Source organism: Trichomycterus rosablanca, chromosome 11 (genome assembly GCF_030014385.1).
Source record: "Trichomycterus rosablanca isolate fTriRos1 chromosome 11, fTriRos1.hap1, whole genome shotgun sequence".
In the NCBI taxonomy this organism is placed as follows: Eukaryota; Metazoa; Chordata; class Actinopteri; order Siluriformes; family Trichomycteridae; genus Trichomycterus; species Trichomycterus rosablanca.
This window is the reverse complement of record NC_085998.1, coordinates 6,136,475-6,157,144: the sequence shown is the minus strand read 5'-3', so window position 1 is coordinate 6,157,144 and position 20,670 is coordinate 6,136,475. Positions and strand designations below refer to the sequence as shown.

Sequence of the window (20,670 nt, the reverse complement as noted above, 5' to 3'; positions counted from 1 at the left end):
CAATCAATTTGTCTTTTTTATTTTATACCAAATAATATAAAGATAACCCAATCAATTCATTTTCATGAGCCGTGTCATTCTGGTTAGGGTCTCAGCGGGTCCAGTTCCACTGGGAAAATGTGTGCAGGACAGAACACCAATCCATTACAGGGCTTTGGCCAAACAACAGTCGTGGGCAGTGATGTCTGTGTCTGTGTAGACACAGTGCACTGACATACTAGGCCGCTGTGCCACCTGCGCTCCAAAACCTATAAACATATAAATAAGTGAACTATATACTTGTCAGGGTTACAGTGGTAGAGGACGCCAATCCATCGCAAGACCCCAGTCACCCCCCAGACACTGTGCAAACGTTAGATGTTTTAGCATCTTTGTGTTTTTTTTATACAGAGCAGTTTTGTCTGGGGTGAATAAACAGACATGATTGCAGATGGTGCAGTTTATTACTTACTGTAACTTTTTGCTGCTCTCTGTGTGTGTGTGTGTGTGTGTGTGAAACAGCACCATATGTCTGTTTTTAATCTACATGGAGATCAGAAAGTCAAGTCTTAATCACTTCTGAGGCATCATCAGTACATAAAGCCCTTCATATCGACACACACACACACACACACACACACACACACACACACACTTGAATTGTAATCCTCTTGAATAATGACGTATACAGAGTTCAGGTTGATCTGACATCGTTACTCAAGTATTACACACACACACACACACACAAACAGTGGGTCAGATGTACTAAGCTGTGCAATTCAGTCGTATTCTGAAGAAAACAAAAACTGTTTGTGTTATTTAACGTGAACTTTCCATGCCACACTTATGACGGGATGAAAGCTGCACCTCTGCACTTCATACAAATGGTACGAAAGAGTCAAAACATGGTAAAGATTATTTAGCTTTGGAAGTGCAGCTCATGATTTAGTAAGGTTCGAATCTCAGCTCTGCTACCGGCAGGCTGGGCGTCTTTTACGACCTCTGCTGGCTGATTGATGGCACGGGGGATAATGGAGATCAGTGTGTGACTCTGCTACAGTAGTGGGTGTGTGTCAGTCACGACTCTCCTTGGTCAGGAGTGGAGTTCTGAAGCAGTAGAGGAAGCGAAATGCAGTCGAGTAATTGGACACGACTAGATTGGGAGGAAAAAATGGGTGGGGAGGTAACATTAAAAATCAATTAGTACTATTAATTTGTACTGATCAATATTTGATTTAATTTGTTCCTATGATAACAAATTAAGCTGTAGTTCCTATTCGCAGTACCAGAGTTCAAATTCTAACCCATGCAGTTCTAAAAAGCAGCATGTAAATCCAGCGGCCCCTCAAACCCCCTCCAGGCACAGACTAAGATTATAAGATTATAAAGGGTAGTTGGTTGGTGTTACCTGTGCTGTAGTCGTTGATGTTCCTCTCCGAGGTGACCGAGTGAGGGTGAGCGACTCCGGGGCGTGGTTCTGTTCCTCACCCGGCCGTTGGGACTGGTGTGGGTCTGTGTGTAGGGTTGTGTGTTTGTGTTGGTGTGTGTTTGTTGTAGAGGCAGTTGGAGGTTGTTATCGCTGTTGGAGCGAAGCAGCACACGTGGAGGCGTCAAGTGATGAGGAGGGCGTCGCCGTCTAGAGTACGCAGGGGTCTCACAAAAAGGCACTGACACACACACACACAGAATAAAGATGAATTATTATTATTATATTCATCTGTGTTTCTGACTTGAACACTATATGGTCAAATGTATGTGGACACCCCTCCTAATCATCCAGTTCAGGAGTTTCAGCCACACCTATAGCTAACTACTGAACACCTTAGGAATGAATTGGAACACTAACTGTGAGCAGAGCCGTATTATGACTTTTAATGCGGATTTAGCAAATTTTTTAACTGAACTGTATCTGTACCGGCTAAGTGGGTAACACTGTCGCCTCACAGCAAGAAGGTCCTGGGTTCGATTCCCAGGTGAAGTGGTCCGGGTCCTTTCTGTGCGGAGTTTGCATGTTCTCCCCGTGTCTGCGTGGGTTTCCTCCGGGAGCTCCGGTTTCTTCCCACAGTCCAAAAACATGTAGTCAGGTGAATTGAAGACACCGGCATTGATGTTGGTCAAGAAAGCCTAGCTCACTATCAACTCATGACCTCATCTGAAGGACCTGCTGATAACGTGTTATGGAGTTCATGTCTTGGGGGATTAGATCTGATCTGAAGGCATATTAGTCAAGTAGAGCTGATGTGTGTTATGATTATTAATGAAGAATCATTTAAAGCACGTGTCAAACTCAAGGCCCGTGGGCGAGAGCTTAGAAGACGTATGATTGTCTTAAAATACACTGTAAAATCATACATAAACTGCATCTTCCACAATGCATGCTGATTTTGTTACCCATTTTGTGCAGATTTTGTGACCGCATCCCACCACTAGATGGCAGTGTTTCCACATCAGCGTTTAACTGAGGCAGTTTTCCAACAACTGATGTTGAGAAATATTTACAAATAATCCCAAAATGTACAAGAAGAGAAAATTGAAGCAGAAAGAGGAAATTTAATGAAAGTTGGGAAAGTGAAAACAAGTTTGTGCTTCAAGAAGAGAAACCGGTACGTCTCTTGTGTTATGAGGCCGTGTCTGTGGTAAAGGAGAACAATATAAATGTAGATATACATTGTAAATATACATATAGGTATGAATTTGGTATTTTGACACCAAACACAGAATTTAGCCTCCAAGAAAAACAACAAATTGTCCAAGACTTAAAAGGCGACTGCAATCACAGCAGGATACGTTACAATCAGCCCTTTGAGGGCCACCATAATGCAGATGTGGCCCTCGGTGAAAATGAGTCTGACACCCCTGATTTAAAGAAGCCGAGGCTGTAATCACATATACTGGTATAAAAATAATAAATAAACACATTCCACTCAATAGCTTTGAATAATATTTGGATCTGACAGTGTTCTTATCAGTTGTTAAGATGACAAGACTGATTTTAATGTTCAGTTCATGGCTACGGCCTCTTAAGAGACACTAAACATTCACCAAAGATTCACAATGAAGCTGTAACAAAAACACATGATCACTCTGAACACCTGATATTCACTCCGTCACTACACTCACCTACACATCATATAATATAATCATCTGAAACATAATCTGGCAATAAGAGTCAGTGAACGCACCTTTGTCCGTGCAGCAGGCAGAGCCCATCGCGATTACTGTAAATTCTCATGGCAGATTAGCCAATATCTATAGACAGCAGTAGAATTTAAGGGTAGGAAAGTAGGGAAGTAAAGAGAATGAGGACAAACCGAGAGGTAGAAGTGCAGCCCTGATGGAGATGGACGTCCTGATGGACAGCATGATCAGAATTTAAATCTCTTACGCTGTGGTTTGGTTTAATTTCACCCGCAGCACAGCTGTGGAGCTCGGATTAACTCAGACTTATTTATTTCTTCTCCCTCGGTCTGTGTACACAGTGTGGACAAAAGTATTGGGACGCCTCTTCTGATTTTTGTATTCACGTTTCCACACGATTGCTGACAGGTTTATAAAATCAAAGAGAAATCACACCGATCAGCCATAACATTAAAACCACCTCTTTGTTTCTACACTCACTGTCTATGTTATCAGCTCCACTTACCATATAGAAGCACTTTGTAGTTCTACAATTACTGACTGTAGTCCACCAACCAAAAATATCCAGCCAACAGCGCCCCGTGGGCAGCGTCCTGTGACCACTGATGAAGGTCTAGAAGATGACCGACTCAAACAGCAGCAATAGATGAGCGATCGTCTCTGACTTTACATCTACAAGGTGGATCAACTAGGTAGGAGTGTCTAATAGAGTGGACAGTGATAATAAATACATGTACGTATCTATCTATAAATACATGAAGAAAAGATCAGTTTAACGAAACTCCAGTGACCTGTACAGAGCCCTGACCTCAACCCCAATGAACAGCTTTGGAATGAACTGGAACGTCAACTGAGGCTTTCTTGACTAACATCAGTGCCCTTTTTGTGTCATACAAGTCAGCTCTTTTGATGGAATGGGCACAAATTCCCACAGACACACTTTAAAGCCTTCTCAGAAGAGTGGTTCTTGTTTCATAGAGGTCACTCTATTTTAATACTATTTGTTTTTAAAATTGGATGTCCAACATGCTCATGGTCAGGTGTACATATAATTTTGACCATGTAGTGTACTTGGAAAACCACTGAATTGAGACATGATTAATGAAATAAATCAGCAGGTCTCACCTACGTCACTCTCTCTGTGGTTCTTGATCAGCTCAGCAAGCTCAAAGTTTCCTGCAATGATGGCCACCTGACACACACAACCACAGTAAAGCTGCTTTAGATTCATACCAGTAGTGATGTATGATTATACTTCACATTTACTTACAAATACAGAGAAGACACATAAACAAAGTTCTGTAATTTTACTAAATGTATACAGATAGAAGCTTCAAATGTTCCACCAGACTGTGGTTGCCAGAGCCATTTTTATGCAGCATTGTATGTCACACCAGCAGATGTACTGAACTGAATAAAAATGGGGGCAACACGGTGGGTAGCACTGTTGCCTCACAGCAGGAATGTCCTAGATTTGATCCCCAGGTGGAACCGCCTGGGAGTGGTATTTTCTGTGCAGGGTTTGCAGGGTTCTCCCCGTGTCTGCGTGGGTTTCCTCCGGGAGCTCCGGTTTCCTCCCACAGTACAAAAACATGCATTCAGGGTAATTGCAGACACTAAATCGCCCTATAGGTGAATGTGTGTGTGTGTGTATGTGTGTCTGCCCTGTGATGGACTGGTGCCCCGTCCAGGGTGTTACTGTGTCCCTTGAGCCCATTGAAAAGCTGGGATAGCCTCCAGCACCCCCCCGCAACCCTAACTGGATAAGCGGTTAAGAAAGTTAGTGAGTGAGTTTGCATGTTCTCCCTGTGTCTGTGAGGCTCTCCTATAAGAAGAAGTTGTGAGGTTGACAGCACAAGTGAGGTTTGGAACAGGCGTCATTATTACCATAATTTTAATGAATTAGCTGTGTACACGAATTATATATGAGCGCTCATGTGGCACCACTGGTCAGGTCAGGTGCTCTGCAGGCGTAACTGGCGTACCTTTTGGTGTACAGGAACAGGCATATAGAGAGCATTGTGTGCTACTCTACGTCTATTCTACGAGCGTTCTTCAAAAAGTTTCCACACTTTTAAAACTCTATTTATTCATTTATTCATCAACATCACTTACATACAGTCGCCTTCCGATGCATTTTTCCAGCATCGTACCAAAGTTTTAATGCCATCAGCAAAAAAACGTTTTTGGTTGAGCGTGTAGTCACTGATGCACTGCTGCTTTCACATCATCATCACATGAAAATCTTCTTCCCCTTAAAGCTTCTTTGAGCGTCCACAAAGGTGGAAATCAGATGGCGCTACATCCGGACTATAAGACACGACCGATTCCTCCTCCTCCCACCCTCACCACTCCCAACCAAAATATAACAGTGCAGAAACCGTTTGAAGATCCCTCGTACTTAGAAAAAGTGCAAGACTAGTGAAACTAAAGACCAGCGGCTGCTAGCTTGCAGCCCTCCTAGACCAGCACTGGGATTGTGTACGCTGCAGAGGTGGAGAGTACAGTGGGGAATTGGTTTTGTCTAAATTGGAAGCAAAAGGGAAAGAAAAAGAAAAGTCGACCATTTGAAGCTTTGGATTTAATTCATAAACGTGATTTGGTTTAAAACTTGCAAGGTTGTTTATGATATAGACAGTTGTAGCCCAGCTGTTAAAATGCTGGACTAGTAATCAAAACATCACTGGTTCAAGCCCCACCACAACTCCCAGGCTGCCCCTGTTGGGCCCATGAGCAAGGCCCTTAACCCTTAATTGCTTAGACTGTACACTGTCACAGTACTGTAAGTCGCTTCTGGCCGAAAATGTAAATATGGATGCATCCTGATGGTGTGTGACCCCTAATTTACTTTGAGCACCCCCTTTCTTCTGCAGAGCTCATGCTAGAGGAACAGGAAGTAGATTTACCTGATATGAACTCTGGCTGTTGTAGTTCTTCACTTCTTTATCAGCTCCACGAACCAGCAGCACATGAGCACATTTATCCTGCAAAAACACACATCAAAGTTCAAAGAGCCGCTGATAAAAGAGGGAAGGACATCCACTTATGCAATTGCATGGCACATTTTGTCCTGGTCAGACTCGGGGTGGGTCCAGTACCACCCAATAACAATGGGTGCAACAAGTTATCTATCACACACACACATTTTACTCCCTCATCACAACTAGGGGGCATCTTAAAGCAGCCAATCAGTCTTCTGCAGGAATCCAGAGTACCCAAAGGAAGCCCAAATGGATATGAAGAGAACATGCAAAACTCTTTACAGACACTAACGAAGATCGAGGACCGATGTTGAATTCATAATGCACCTGCTCTACCAGCTGTACCACAGTGCCACCTTGTGGAAAAGATGAGTATTGTCAGAGTTAAAACCTTACACTTGTAGAAGGCGTGTATTTAATGGCTTCATTTCATGTCTTGAGATTGCAATGAGGGTGGCAAGGAGGCTCGGTAGGTAGCACTGTCGCCTCACAACAAAAAGGTCCTGGGTTCAGTCTAAAAGTGGGGTGGTCCGGCTCCTTTCTGTGTGGAGTTTGCATGTTCTCCCTGTGTCTGTGTGGGTTTCCTCCGGGAGCTCCGGTTTCCTCCCACAATCCTAAAACATGCAGCCAGGCTAATTGGAGACACTGAATTGCCCTATAGGTGTGTGTGAGTGTGTGTGTGTGTAAGTGTGTCTGCCCTGCGATGGACTGGCGCCCCGTCCAGGGTGTTACTGTGTGCCTTGCACCCATTAAAAAGCTGGGATAGGCTCCTGATTGGATAAGCGGTTAAGAAAGCGAGTGAGTGAAATTGCAATGATTTCTGCAACTGTTCTTTTTCTGTGACTGAACACACACTCCTCACACTTTCACGTGGAACAGTAGTCCTTGGGCAAGGTTGTATGCAATCTATATTTGTATGGTTGGGTGTAATCTAAGCACTATTAAAAAGGTCTGCTACAAATTACAAGCTGCTAATGCACAGATGACACTGTCACAGTCAAGCAAGCTTCAAAAACTAACCACAGTCAAGCTTTCATGTGCTGATTCTAAAGCAGGTTTTGGTTTCTTGCTAGGCAACATCTAGTCCCATGGAAATGTAAAGCTTGCTTGACTGTGGAAAGTCTGGGCCATGGTACAGCTGCATAGTAGTCATGAAAGACCCGGTGTTCTTTGGAAGTTTTAGAATTACACATGACCGTCCCTGCATAAGGTGAGTGTATGGGTTTTCTTTGCAACCTTGGCAACAGACCACTGTTCCACATGCTTTATAACAGGTGCAGTAAAACTAGTCCTGTAAAGTTTAAGAAAATTCTAGGAATTTCTATTAAACCAAATTGTTAATGCAAGTTGCTGTCTGTATATTCTGAGGCAGCAATTTATTTGAAAACAGAGCAGCACAGTGGGTAGCACTGTACATCTCACACCAAGAAGGTTCTGGGTTCGATTCCCAGGTGGTCCAGTGTGGAGTTTGCATGTTCTCCCCTTGTGTGTGGCAGTCCAAAGACATTTAAGTGAAGTGAACTGGAGATACCAAAGATGCCCTGTGTGTGTCAATATAGACTGGTGACCTGTCCGGGGTGTTTCCTACATTTCTTTCACCCAGTGAATCAGACCCACTGTGACCCTGATCAGGATAAAGCGGTGGTAAATAAACAATACATCTATAAGAAAACTTTTAATTAGGTTACACTTTTATCATTCAGTCACAGAAAAAGAACAGATGCAGAAATAATCCCGATTCCTCTCATAGAGCACACACAGGTCCCACACGTGTGTGTGTGTAAACGTTTACCTGGACTGTAGCTTCACATCCACTCACCTGGTTGTAGAGAGCGCAGATGTGCAGCGCCGTGTTCCCTGATGCGTTTTGGGCGCTCATATCAGCTCCATAAAACAGCAGGTGCTCAAGATGCTGGACGTGACCATGTCGACATGCCTACACACACACACACACACACACGATTAGAACACCTGAACACCTGAACATGAGCGTGTCGGACATTTATCCAAAGCGACTTACAGTACTGTGACAGTATATTGTCTAAGCAATTAAGGGTTAAGGGCCTCGCTCAAGGTGGTAACTTGGCAGTGGTTAGGCTTGAACCAGCGTTTTGATTACTAGTCCAGTACCTTAACCACTAGGCTACAATTGGACCTCCCATTTCAAAAGCAAAACACAAAAATTTACAATATAAAATATTCTAGATTTGGGAGCATGTCTGAAGGAATTTGTGCACATTCCATCTAAGGAGCATTTGTGAGGTCAGATTCTAATGATAGTCAAGAAGGCCTGGTACACAGTCAGTGTTCCAATTCATCCCAAATCTGTTCAGTGCAGACGAGGTCAGGGCTCTGTGCAGGTCACTGAAGTTCCTCCACACCAAACTTGTCAAACCAAATTCAAACACAAAGATCTCTCCCCCTAACTTTCCGGACCCACTGTGACCCTGACCAGGATAAAGCAGTGATTAAACAGACAGTGAATGATTGAATGAATGTTGGCTACACACGAATATCAAACTACTGGTGATAAACGGATGTTTACATTTACACCAATAATCAAATATAATCCGAGTAATTGAGGGTTAAGGGCCCAGCAGTGGCAACCTGGCGCTCAAACCAGCGACCATTCAATTACTAGTCTAGTACTCGAACCACTGAGCTTCCACTGCCATGTGTGAAATTAAATTAGACACTACTCCAGTTTTTTAGGCCAGTATGGACCCTGATCTTCCTTAGTGGAAAACCAGTGCATCGCTCTAAGACCCGAGTCTCCACTTTAAGTTATAGTGAGGAATATTAAAACAGGAGTGTGGTCCACCACAGGTATTATTTATTTATTAGGATTGTAACCTCATGTTTTACACACTTTGGTTACATTCATGACAGAAACGGTAGTTACTCAGTACAAGATTCATCAGTTCACAAGTTTAATGATAAACACAGTCATGGACAGTTTTGTATCTCTAATTCACCTCACTTGTGTGTCTTTGGACTGTGGGGGAAAACGGTGCTCCCGGAGGAAACACACACAGACACGGGGAGAACATGCAAACTCCACACAGAAAGGACCTGGACCACCCCACCTGGGATTCAAAAACACAGAACCTTCTTGCTGTGAGGTGACAGTGCTACCCACCAAGCCACCGTGCCACCCGTCCACAGGTATTAAAGCTCAAGAAAAAAGGAGGTGGGTAGTAGTTTGCAGCCCTGTTTGGCCAGCAATAGCGTCTCAGAACCAGCAGAGGTCGACAAAGTGCACAGGGTAATAAGAGTAGGTACAGACTTTGAGATAATGGAAAGTGGAGAGAAAATCTAATTAAATAAAGTAATTTTTTTAACAAAGGAGCAGTGTATCCCTAATTCTGGTAGGTGTGTTGGTGCTGTTGATGTTAATGGAGTGTAGTCATTAATGTACATCTTTTGTATTTGGACAATGAGCTGCAAAGTGTCGGTAATCACAAAGGAGCATCTATAAATGTCAGTCTGGGTATGAATGTTTATGGAGCTCTCTTACACACACACACACACACACACACACACACACACTTAATTGAAGTCAGACAGTAGACATGGAAGACAGCTGGTATCTCACAGCAAAAGGTTATCAACACCAGGGGAGAAGGAACCAGGGAGGTTCACCCTTGTGTTCTGTTTGGCATACCTCAGACCCCAGCGCCTCCTCAACAGATCACAAAATATGCTGACCCTTTTAAATCAGCTCGATACTTCATGACATTTCCTAATTTTATGGAAAATGCAAAGAAAGGCCGCTCAGGTGGCGCAGCGGTAAAAACACACACTGGAACCAGAGCTGGAATCTCGAATACATCGTATCGAGTCTCAGCTCTGCCTGCTGGCTGGGCTGAGCAGCCGCATGAACAACGATCGGCCTGTTGTTCAGTTAGGGGTGGGATATTAAGCTGGATAGGGACTCTCTCATAACTAATCCAATTACGACCTCTGCTGGTTGATTGATGGCGCCTGCACAGAGACGGGAAAAGAGTGCTGTCAGGGTGAGTCTCTCCGTACACAACGCTGATCCACATATGCACTCGTCAAAGTGTATAAGTGTATGATCGGCATTGGTGGAGAGGAAGCATGACGCAATTGGGCAATTGGAAAAGGGGAGAAAATGCATAAACAAAAAATATATATACAGTGTATCACAAAAGTGAGTACACCCCTCACATTTCTGCAGATATTTAAGTATATCTTTTCATGGGACAACACTGACAAAATGACACTTTGACACAATGAAAAGTAGTCTGTGTGCAGCTTATATAACAGTGTAAATTTATTCTTCCCTCAAAATAACTCAATATACAGCCATTAATGTCTAAACCACCGGCAACAAAAGTGAGTACACCCCTAAGAGACTACACCCCTAAATGTCCAAATTGAGCACTGCTTGTCATTTTCCCTCCAAAATGTCATGTGACTCGTTAGTGTTACTAGGTCTCAGGTGTGCATAGGGAGCAGGTGTGTTCAATTTAGTAGTACAGCTCTCACACTCTCTCATACTGGTCACTGAAAGTTCCAACATGGCACCTCATGGCAAAGAACTCTCTGAGGATCTTAAAAGACGAATTGTTGCGCTACATGAAGATGGCCAAGGCTACAAGAAGATTGCCAACACCCTGAAACTGAGCTTCAGCACAGTGGCCAAGATCATCCAGCGTTTTAAAAGAGCAGGGTCCACTCAGAACAGACCTCGCGTTGGTCGTCCAAAGAAGCTGAGTGCACGTGCTCAGCGTCACATCCAACTGCTGTCTTTGAAAGATAGGCGCAGGAGTGCTGTCAGCATTGCTGCAGAGATTGAAAAGGTGGGGGGTCAGTCTGTCAGTGCTCAGACCATACGCCGCACACTACATCAAATTGGTCTGCATGGCTGTCACCCCAGAAGGAAGCCTCTTCTGAAGTCTCTACACAAGAAAGCCTGCAAGCAGTTTGCTGAAGACATGTCAACAAAGGACATGGATTACTGGAACCATGTCCTATAGTCTGATGAGACCAAGATTAATTTGTTTGGTTCAGATGGTCTCAAGCATGTGTGGCGGCAATCAGGTGAGGAGTACAAAGATAAGTGTGTCATGCCTACAGTCAAGCATGGTGGTGGGAATGCCATGGTCTGGGGCTGCATGAGTGCAGCAGGTGTTGGGGAGTTACATTTCATTGAGGGACACATGAACTCCAATATGTACTGTGAAATACTGAAGCAGAGCATGATCCCCTCCCTCCGGAAACTGGGTCGCAGGGCAGTGTTCCAGCATGATAATGACCCCAAACACACCTCTAAGACGACCACTGCTTTATTGAAGAGGCTGAGGGTAAAGGTGATGGACTGGCCAAGCATGTCTCCAGACCTAAACCCAATAGAACATCTTTGGGGCATCCTCAAGCGGAAGGTGGAGGAGCGCAAAGTCTCGAATATCCGCCAGCTCTGTGATGTCGTCATGGAGGAGTGGAAAAGCATTCCAGTGGCAACCTGTGAAGCTCTGGTAAACTCCATGCCCAGGAGAGTTAAGGCAGTTCTGGGAAATCATGGTGGCCACACAAAATATTGACACTTCAGGAACTTTCACTAAGGGGTGTACTCACTTTTGTTGCCGGTTGTTTAGACATTAATGGCTGTATATTGAGTTATTTTGAGGGAAGAATAAATTTACACTGTTATATAAGCTGCACACAGACTACTTTTCATTGTGTCAAAGTGTCATTTTGTCAGTGTTGTCCCATGAAAAGATATACTTAAATATCTGCAGAAATGTGAGGGGTGTACTCACTTTTGTGATACACTGTATATATAAAAAGAAAATGCAAATAAACAACATTTTAATACTGGCATTGTGTTCCACTTCTGTTTGGGGTCTCAGAGACCCACCACTAGAATACAAGATTAAAGAAAACTGATTTCTATGTGTGTGTAGTTTCTTTATGAAGGTCTGTTAGGGGCACAGCTGACTCTCTTACACACAACTAGACACACACACCTATATACACAAACCTTTACAAAGGTGAAGCGGGAGCTGCCTCTCCCTCTTCCCCAGTTGATTTGCTTTATTAATTGGTTTAACTTTGAACTCAATGTAATTGTATTTGACCCACACAACACTGGGGTCTCTGGGACCCGAAAGAATGAGGCAGTAAAGTAAATGTCAACAGAACACAAGGGTAAAAATAGCTTTTGTAGGGGAGGGACAGTGGCTGAAACAGAGTTCCTCGTTGACCGGTACATATTTGGATATATTCAGAATTAGGGTGAAAAGTAAGGTCATGAAAATCTCTCAAACCCAGATGGGATTAGGTTGGTGTTTGGGTTGATACTGCATGTGGGTCGATCCCAACCTCCTTGTTGTAGATTATTTGCATGTCTTGCTATCTGAATTCTTCAATCTTGGACCTAATTAGGTGCTTTAGCAAGATGTTTAGTAAAAATATATATTAGAACTGGTTATTTGACATTCATTATTGGTAACTTCATAAAAACAGAGCTTGGTACTACAAACTCAAATCAAAAACAGTTGGGACACTGACTTTTGTTTCATCGCTGACTGTATAAACCCAAGATATTTCATGTTTTGTCTGGTCAAATTTTTATTTGTTGTGCTTACAATCACCTGTTTACATTTACATATTCGGCATTTAGCAGATGCTCTTATCCAGAGCGACCTACAGAAGAGCTTCCATAGTAAACATTACCTTACTCTAATTTAAGAAGACAACACAAATCTGCTGAAAACCTGTTAAAACCAAAGGTGGGTTTTTTTTTCAAGAAATAAATAAGAGCGTTAGTAAGTACATGTCAGCTTAAGTGTTTAGTAAAGATTGCATTTTGGAAGAGTAACAGCTCTGTCTTACTAGGTTTGAGTTTTAGATGATGCACTAACATCCATAGTGAGATATCTCGCAGACATGCTGAGATGCGAGCTGAGACTTGTGTGTCTGCAGGAGGAAACACCTGTTTGAAATCACATCATTATTTAGTTTTTTTATTACTAGCCCTAAATTGCCCCAGTTCCAACTTTTTGAAATGTGTTTCAGGCTAAAATGTAGGTATGGATGCATATTAAAAAATGAAATAAAGTTGACCAGACAAAACATGAAATATCTCAGGTTCATCCTGTCTGTAGTAAAATAAAAGTCAAAATAAATGTAAGAAACATTTTTTTTATACTGTCCCAACATTTTCTGATTTGGGGTTGGACTGTACCAGAGGTTAAAAGGTCACCTGATGAATTTCGTGCCAGCCGTTTTCATCCTGGCAGCTGATACTGGCGTGTTCGTGGAGGAGAAGCTCACAGCAGCCAGAGTCTCCGCCCACCATGGTTGTGTGATACAGCGACGTCAAACCACGACTGTCCTTATAGTCTGGCGACGCCCCCAAGTCAAGCAAAGTCTGATGGGAAAATATCACAATGCCAGGTGGTTCATAAAAAAAAAATGTATGCCATGATTTATACACTATAGGGACAAAAGTATTGGGACACTCCTTTATTTTTAGTCTTTAGTTTATTTTTTTAATTCAGCCACAACAATTGCCACTTCCAACTTTTCAGGAACACTTTAGGGAAGTCCCTTCTCTTGTTCCAGCATGACTGTGCCCCTGTGCACAAAGCAATTGAGGCTTTCCTAACCAATATCAATGCCCAGCCATACAAATGCTCTTTTGACTGAATGGGCACGAATCCCCACAGACAAACGTCAATATCGTGTGAGAAGCTTTCTCAGAAGAGTGGCTCTATTTATAATTCTATTTGTTTTTGAAACTCATGGTCAGTTGTCCCAATACTTTTGGCCATGTAGTGTATTTAACAATATTTAACAAAAATTCTCCTTCCTTTTGTATTCAGTACATTCTCAGCTCCTCCTGGTCCCCGCCCGCTCCTCTTACCTTCAGTGAGTGTTTGTTGTTAGCGCAGGCTGCTCTGTGTAAGGCTGTCATTCCGTCTTTAGCCCTGAAGTCCAGATGAGCTCCTCCGTTCTTCAACACCTTAATGATCTCAGCTACGTTCTCCAGTTTAGCAGCGGACGTTAGTGGTGTCTCTGGAGGAAAAACAGAAATGCACTTTAATTAAGCTAAATTCTGACTAACGCTGCATGAAACAATCAGAGGCACTCAGACGCGTCCACATTAAATGTTTATACTGTATGTAAAACTGTAGTATAAACTGGGACAGTGTGTAGTATATGAAGTATGTAGAATGCAGTATATACTGCGACAGCATGTAGTATGTACTTGGACAGTATGTAGTATGAGTTATGTTGTGCTTCATATACTGCTACAGCATGTAGTATGCAGCATGTAATGTGCAGTATATACTGGGACAGTAGGTCGAATGCAGTATGTAATATGCTGTGTATACAGGGACAGTAGGTAGTATGCAGTATGTAATATGCAGTATATACTGGGACTGTATGTAGTATGAGTTATGTCATACTTTATATACTAGGAGAGTATGTCGTATGCAGTATTTAGTACACAGAATGTAGTATGCAGTATGTATTGTGCAGTATGTAGTATATACTAGGACACTATAGTATGCAGCATGTATTGTGCATTATATACAGTGGCAGTGTGCATTGTGCAATATGTAATATGGAGTATATGCTAGGACAGTATGTAGTATGCAGTATGTAGTGTGAATGATATAAAGTGGCAGTTTGTATTGTGCAGTATGTAGTAGGTAGTATACGCTAGGACAGTATGTAGTGTGATTACATACAGTGGCAGTATGTATTGTGCAGTATGTAGTATGCAGTATGGAGTATATACTAGGACACTAAATAGTATGCAGTATGTATTGTGCATTATATACAGTGGCAGTATGTATTGTGCAGTATGTAGTATGCAGTATATACCAGGACAGTATAGAGTATGTAGTGTGCATTATATACAGTGGCAGTATGTATTGTGCGATATGTAGTATGGAGTATATACTAGGACATTATAGAGTATGCAGTATGTAGTGTGCATTATATACAGTGGCAGTGTGTATTGTGCAGTATGTAGTATGCAGTATGGGGTATATACCAGGACATTATGCAGTATGTAGTGTGATTACATACAGTGGCAGTATGTATTGTCCAGTATGTAGCATGGAGTATATACTAGGACAGTATATAGTATGCCATATGGAGTATGGATTATATACTAGTACACTGTTTAGTATGAAGTATTGAGTATATACTAAGGCAGTATGTAGTGTGCATTATATACAGTGGCAGTTTGTATTGTGCAGTATGTAGTACGGGGTATGGAGTATATACTAGAACAGCATATAGTTTGCAGTATGTTGTGTGCTTTATATACAGTGGCAGTATGTAGTATGGAGTATATGCTAGGACAGTATGTAGTATGCAGTATGTAGTATGTAGTATATACAGTAGTAGGACAGCATGTAGTATGTAGTATGCAGTATGTGGTATGGAGTGTATGCTAGGACAGTATGTAGTATGCAATATGTATTGTGCAATATGTAGTATATACTATGACAGTATGTAGTATGCAGTATATACTGGGTAGCATGCAGTGTAATTGAAACAAACTGCCCCCTCTACACCGCCCTGGAAAAAGAGGATGATGGGATATGTAATACATTGAAGGTCACAGTCGTAATGAACAAGGACATGGCTGAATACCTCAATGTCTCATGATAGTAAACGTATGAAGCATTTGTTCGGTTCCTGTATGTTTTTGGCATGTGCACGTGTTTTTGTGTTTATACCCCCTGTGTCTAGATCGTGGTAGTTTGGGTCGAGTCCTTTATCTAACATCTTGGAGATTTTCTCTACCTGGTGATTTTGGATGTACTCCATAAACTTTCTCAGATTAGCCTGGGAGAGAGAGAGAGAGAGAGAAAGAGAGAGAGAGAGAGAGAGAGAGAGAGAAGGAGAGAGAGATCCAGCATTTTCAGGTCAGTTATTAATAGGTAACAGAGCAGCTCCCCGTACACATTTATAAAAATGAGCAAAAGCTGAAAAAGGGAGAGCAGATGAAGGTCAGGAAGGTCATTTATCAGCACAGATTTACAGCTATAGCACATATGATTCACTGTATTCTTTCTAAATCATATTTTTATACATAATTTAGCTAAACATATAGTTACATTACCACCTCTCTACTGAAAAATCACTTACACTAGCTTGTTAGCAGCCTCAATAGTAAAACGAACGCTCTGTAGTAGTAGGTAGTTCAAGTTTTGACATTTCACCCTAGTGAGCTTTAATCACCCCAAAATAATGTAGTTTTTGTTGTAAATGTAATAGATAACACAGCAAAAGTTTAGACACCCGTAAATCAAACATTAAAGTGTATATTGTTTATGTGTAATTAAAATATGTGAAATTAGGTGCTCAGGTGCATCTACATAAGGACATGCTTGGCTATGTCTCAGGGCTGGACTGGCCGAGGCCCCGCGATGGATTGGGAGAACCGGATCCACTGAGACCCTGACAAGTGGATCCTGATACTTTATTTATTATTTATTTAAAAAATATATACAATAATATGTTGAGTTCGGTACATTAAGAGTAATTATGCATTAATGTGTGCAATAATTCATCAAAGTAAATTCATTCATTCATTCACTGTGTGTTTTGCCACTGCTCTATCATGGTCAGGGTCATGGTGGGTCTGATTCATTGGGCAAAAGGTAGGAAACACCTGGGACAGGTTGCCAGTCAATCACAGGGCATATGCACACACACACACACACACACACACACACACACACACACACACATTTTGACACGTCTTTAGACCGTGGTAGGAAATCCACACACAAACAGGGAGAACATGCAAACTCCACACAGATAGGACTGCTCCACACACACACACACAGACACACACATATACACACACACATATTGACACGGTCCACACACACACAGGAGGAACGTGCAGACTCCACACAGAAAGGACCCAGACTGCTCCACACACACACACACGCACGCACACACACACACACACACACACACTTAGGGCGAATTTTAAGTAACCTTAATTGACCTAACTGCATGTCTTTGGACTTTTTGAAGCAAACCCACACAGACACAGGGAGAACATGCAAACTCCACTTTTGCTTGTTAGGTGCCACCCCCAAAGAGAATTAATTTTAGTTCTTTTTCTCTTTAGGAAATCAACAGAGTGATGTCCGAACCTCAGCAGAACAAAGTTTACAGACAGTGAAGGTAGATCTAAATCTTACATTAGAATAAAACAGGTTAGTTTTCTTACCTTTGTGTGTAATTTGGTGATTTGTTTCTCGTCTGTATTGGGTTGTTTGTACACTCGGCTTTTATAGCGGAACTATAAAAGAAAAGAAAAATGTTTTATAGGTTTAATAAAAACAGTTTATCTACAGAACAGTTCTACTATTCTTTTAAATAAGGGATCAATGAAGAGGTCTTTATTAATATAAACTCTAACATTTTATTACAATGTTTTTACATGTAAGCGTTAGTGACATCATTTAGTCTCATTTGCTCTTTATAGTCCAACTACAAGAAAAGCTTCAGCCTTATTTAACATAAAACTGATGATATAAAACAGCTGTAGAGAACCCTGCACTATACACTAAATGAACAAAAGTATTGAGACACACCATCTAATTATTAAAGTCATGTGTTTCAGCCACAATAATTGCTAACAGGTGTAATAAATCAATTATATTAAAGAAATTATATGGTTCAACTTTGCAGTTTAGGGAAGTCCCTTTCCTGTTCCAGCATCTGAACATGAAGACATGAAGTAAAGCTCGGTTTAAAGAAACTCAGCCTCACTGAACAGCTCTGGAATGAATTGGAACATCTACTGAGACTCTCTTGACCAACATCAGTGCCCAGCCAAACAAATGCACTTTTGTCAGAATGGCCATAAATTCCCACAGGCAATTGACACCTGACCATGAGCTTGTTGGACATTCCATTTCAAAAATAAATTGCACGGAACACCCAGGTGGCGTACCAGCGCCACGATTCTGAACTCCTTGTTTTGAAACTGCGTTGCCATCGGTCTGCTGGGCGCCATCTGGCGGGCATAACTGGCAGTGCCTGCAGCAGATACTAATTGGCCACCGCATCTGCTAGGGTGGGACGACCGGACCATTTGTGGGTGGGTCTTCATACGCTGTGTAAGGACCCCGATTGGCAGAAGAGACGCCTGTGCAAAATGCATGTGTCGGAAGAGGCGTGGGCAGTGACATGCCCTCCGTGGATGCAATCGGGTATTCCTCAGCAGCAGAAGACAAATTGAGTGCACTCTTCTGAGAAAGCTTCTAACAAGATGTTGAATTATGTCTGTGGGAATTTGTGCCCATTTAGTCAAAATTAATTTGCACTTGTCATATATAATTACTTTAACACTTGTTTGCAACTGTTGTAGCTGAAACACATGAATTAAAAACTGAATGAAACTATAACAGGTACAAAAACATGATGTTGGTCTCTCACTGTTCTTTCAGAGTGATTAGTTTGCTGAAACAGGAAATTGAGTGTTCACCTCCAGAGATGGGACACCTTTACTGAGAGGTTGTGGATAATCACTGAGCTGACGTTCTTCATCCAGGAACTTTCCGTCTCTGCCGTTGTTGGCCGGCTGGAAGAGTCCGTAGTTCAGTACGTCCTTCAAGCTTTGATTGAGAGTGCACAGGATCATCTGTTTCACCTCCCAAATGGTCAAGTCTCCATCGAAACTCATACATTTCTACAAAAAAACAAAGAAAAGGTTTCTATAATCTAGCACTAATAAATATTTACTATTTCTCTCTCTCCCTCTCTCTCAGTAGAATTCAGACTTTTATTTTTTGTAAATAAGAACACGTTACAAATTAAACCATAGTGTGTTTTGGAAGTTCAGAAAAAAGGAAGGAAGAAAGAAAGGAAGGAGGGAGGGAAGTTCAGAAGGAAGGAAGGAAGGAAGGAAGGAAGGAAGGAAGGAAGGAAGGAAGAAAGGAGGGAAGGAGAGAAGTTCAGAAAGAAGGAGGGAAGTTCAGAAGGAAGTTCAGAGGGAAGGAGAGAAGTTCAGAAGTTCAGAAGGAAGGAAGTTCAGAAGGTGGGAAGGAAGTTCAGAAGGAAAGAATGAAAACAGAAAGGAAGGAAGTTCAGAAGGAAAGAATGAAAAAAGAAAGGAAGGAAGTTCAGAAGGAAGTTCAGGAAAAAGGAAAAAAGGAAGGAGAGAAGTAAGGAAGGAAGAAGGGAGGGAAGTTCTGAAGGAAGGAAGGAAATTCAGAAGGACGTTCAGGAAAAAGGAAGGAGGGAAAAGGGAAGGAAAGAAATTCAGAAGGAAGGAAGAACCCACAGACCAGGTGCCAGTTTATCTTACGATGACTAACACTCCTGCATTCGTGTTTCTTCCAGGTACTTTTACCACCCAAAATCATGCAAAGGTGGATTAGCTGTTTTACCCCATTAAGTGGCTAAGTATTAAAATTAGTATGTGTGTCCATACCCGGTCTAGGCTTTCTGCTTTACACATCATGAATAACTAGCATTATACCTTATATGCTGACAAATTCTCAATTCTGATTGGTCAGGTGGTGATAAATGTTCTACAACGACATGATTCTGATCTAAATCTCTAATGTAGCTGGTAAAAAATTTATCACTCTAACAAGAAAATTTTGCAGTTGTTGTTCTATGAACCACTTGCAGTAACACATTTCTACCAGAGGGGTCCTCAAATCCCTAGTTGACAAGGGTGCAGGCTTCAGCTGGTCAGGTGATGCAAAGTAATGTAATGTACACAATGTAAAATCCAACTTAGCACCAAAAAGCATGTTTGTACATACAAACCTCAGTTTAATTGGGTGAATATTTAATGAAAAGAAAAATCAATCGCACCGTCTGCTGCAGGTCTGGAATGACGACCCGGATGACGATGGTGTTGGCCTGAAGATCGTCCATGAAGCTCAACGGTCGATCGTTCATCAGTTTTATACTCTCGTACACAGCTTCCTCCTTAGAGCTCTCGGAAACCGACTCGTCCGAATACTCCGAAAAACTTTGAGCCATTTCATCCTCACTTGACGTTGGACTCCGGGGCATAGTATACACCGCTCACACTCTGAGTCACCTGAGGGTTAAACACAACACAGTGGGGTTTTAGTATGTATGGGGGGGGGGGGGGGGGGGGTTGCTCCAGGCTTCATAATCAGAAGAGAAAAAAATAATCAAAACAGAATTTACATTCATGTGTTTATTCATTTTTTTAACCATTAAATCCTGATCAGGGTCCAGGTGGGCCACACTGAAAGGCAGAAATATACCATGGACAATCACACGGCTCACAAACAGGTGGTACACTATCTGGCCGAAACAATGTGGACACTCCCACCATACTCTTTGGAGCGTCCACTCCTCTGGGCAGGGTGGAGATCAGGGCTCTGTGCAGGCCACTGGAAATCCTTTACACCAAACTTATCTAGTTGTAGCCTAGTGGTTAAGGTACTGGAATAGTAATAGAAAGGTCGCTGGTTCAAGCCCTACACTGCCAGGTTGCCACTGTTGGGCCCTTGAGCAAGGCCCCTAACCCTTGATTGCTTAGATTGTATACTGTCACAGTACTGTAAGT

General features: G+C 42.2%; 1 protein-coding gene across 1 annotated transcript in view; it reads right to left on the bottom strand.

The window, feature by feature from the left end:
• Positions 1 to 20,144, bottom strand: part of LOC134322991 (SH3 and multiple ankyrin repeat domains protein 2-like) — a 58,525-nt gene extending 38,381 nt beyond the window's left edge. The window contains exons 1-10 of the mRNA XM_063004395.1: positions 19,941 to 20,144; positions 18,601 to 18,804; positions 17,338 to 17,409; positions 15,827 to 15,935; positions 13,993 to 14,144; positions 13,330 to 13,497; positions 7,918 to 8,034; positions 6,024 to 6,101; positions 4,243 to 4,309; positions 1,388 to 1,646 (exon numbers count right to left, since the gene is read on the bottom strand). Coding sequence (XP_062860465.1) covers positions 1,388 to 1,646; positions 4,243 to 4,309; positions 6,024 to 6,101; positions 7,918 to 8,034; positions 13,330 to 13,497; positions 13,993 to 14,144; positions 15,827 to 15,935; positions 17,338 to 17,409; positions 18,601 to 18,804; positions 19,941 to 20,144 — 1,430 coding nt within the window. The remainder of the gene's footprint in view (positions 1 to 1,387; positions 1,647 to 4,242; positions 4,310 to 6,023; positions 6,102 to 7,917; positions 8,035 to 13,329; positions 13,498 to 13,992; positions 14,145 to 15,826; positions 15,936 to 17,337; positions 17,410 to 18,600; positions 18,805 to 19,940) is intronic.
• Positions 20,145 to 20,670: the final 526 nt, after the last annotated feature.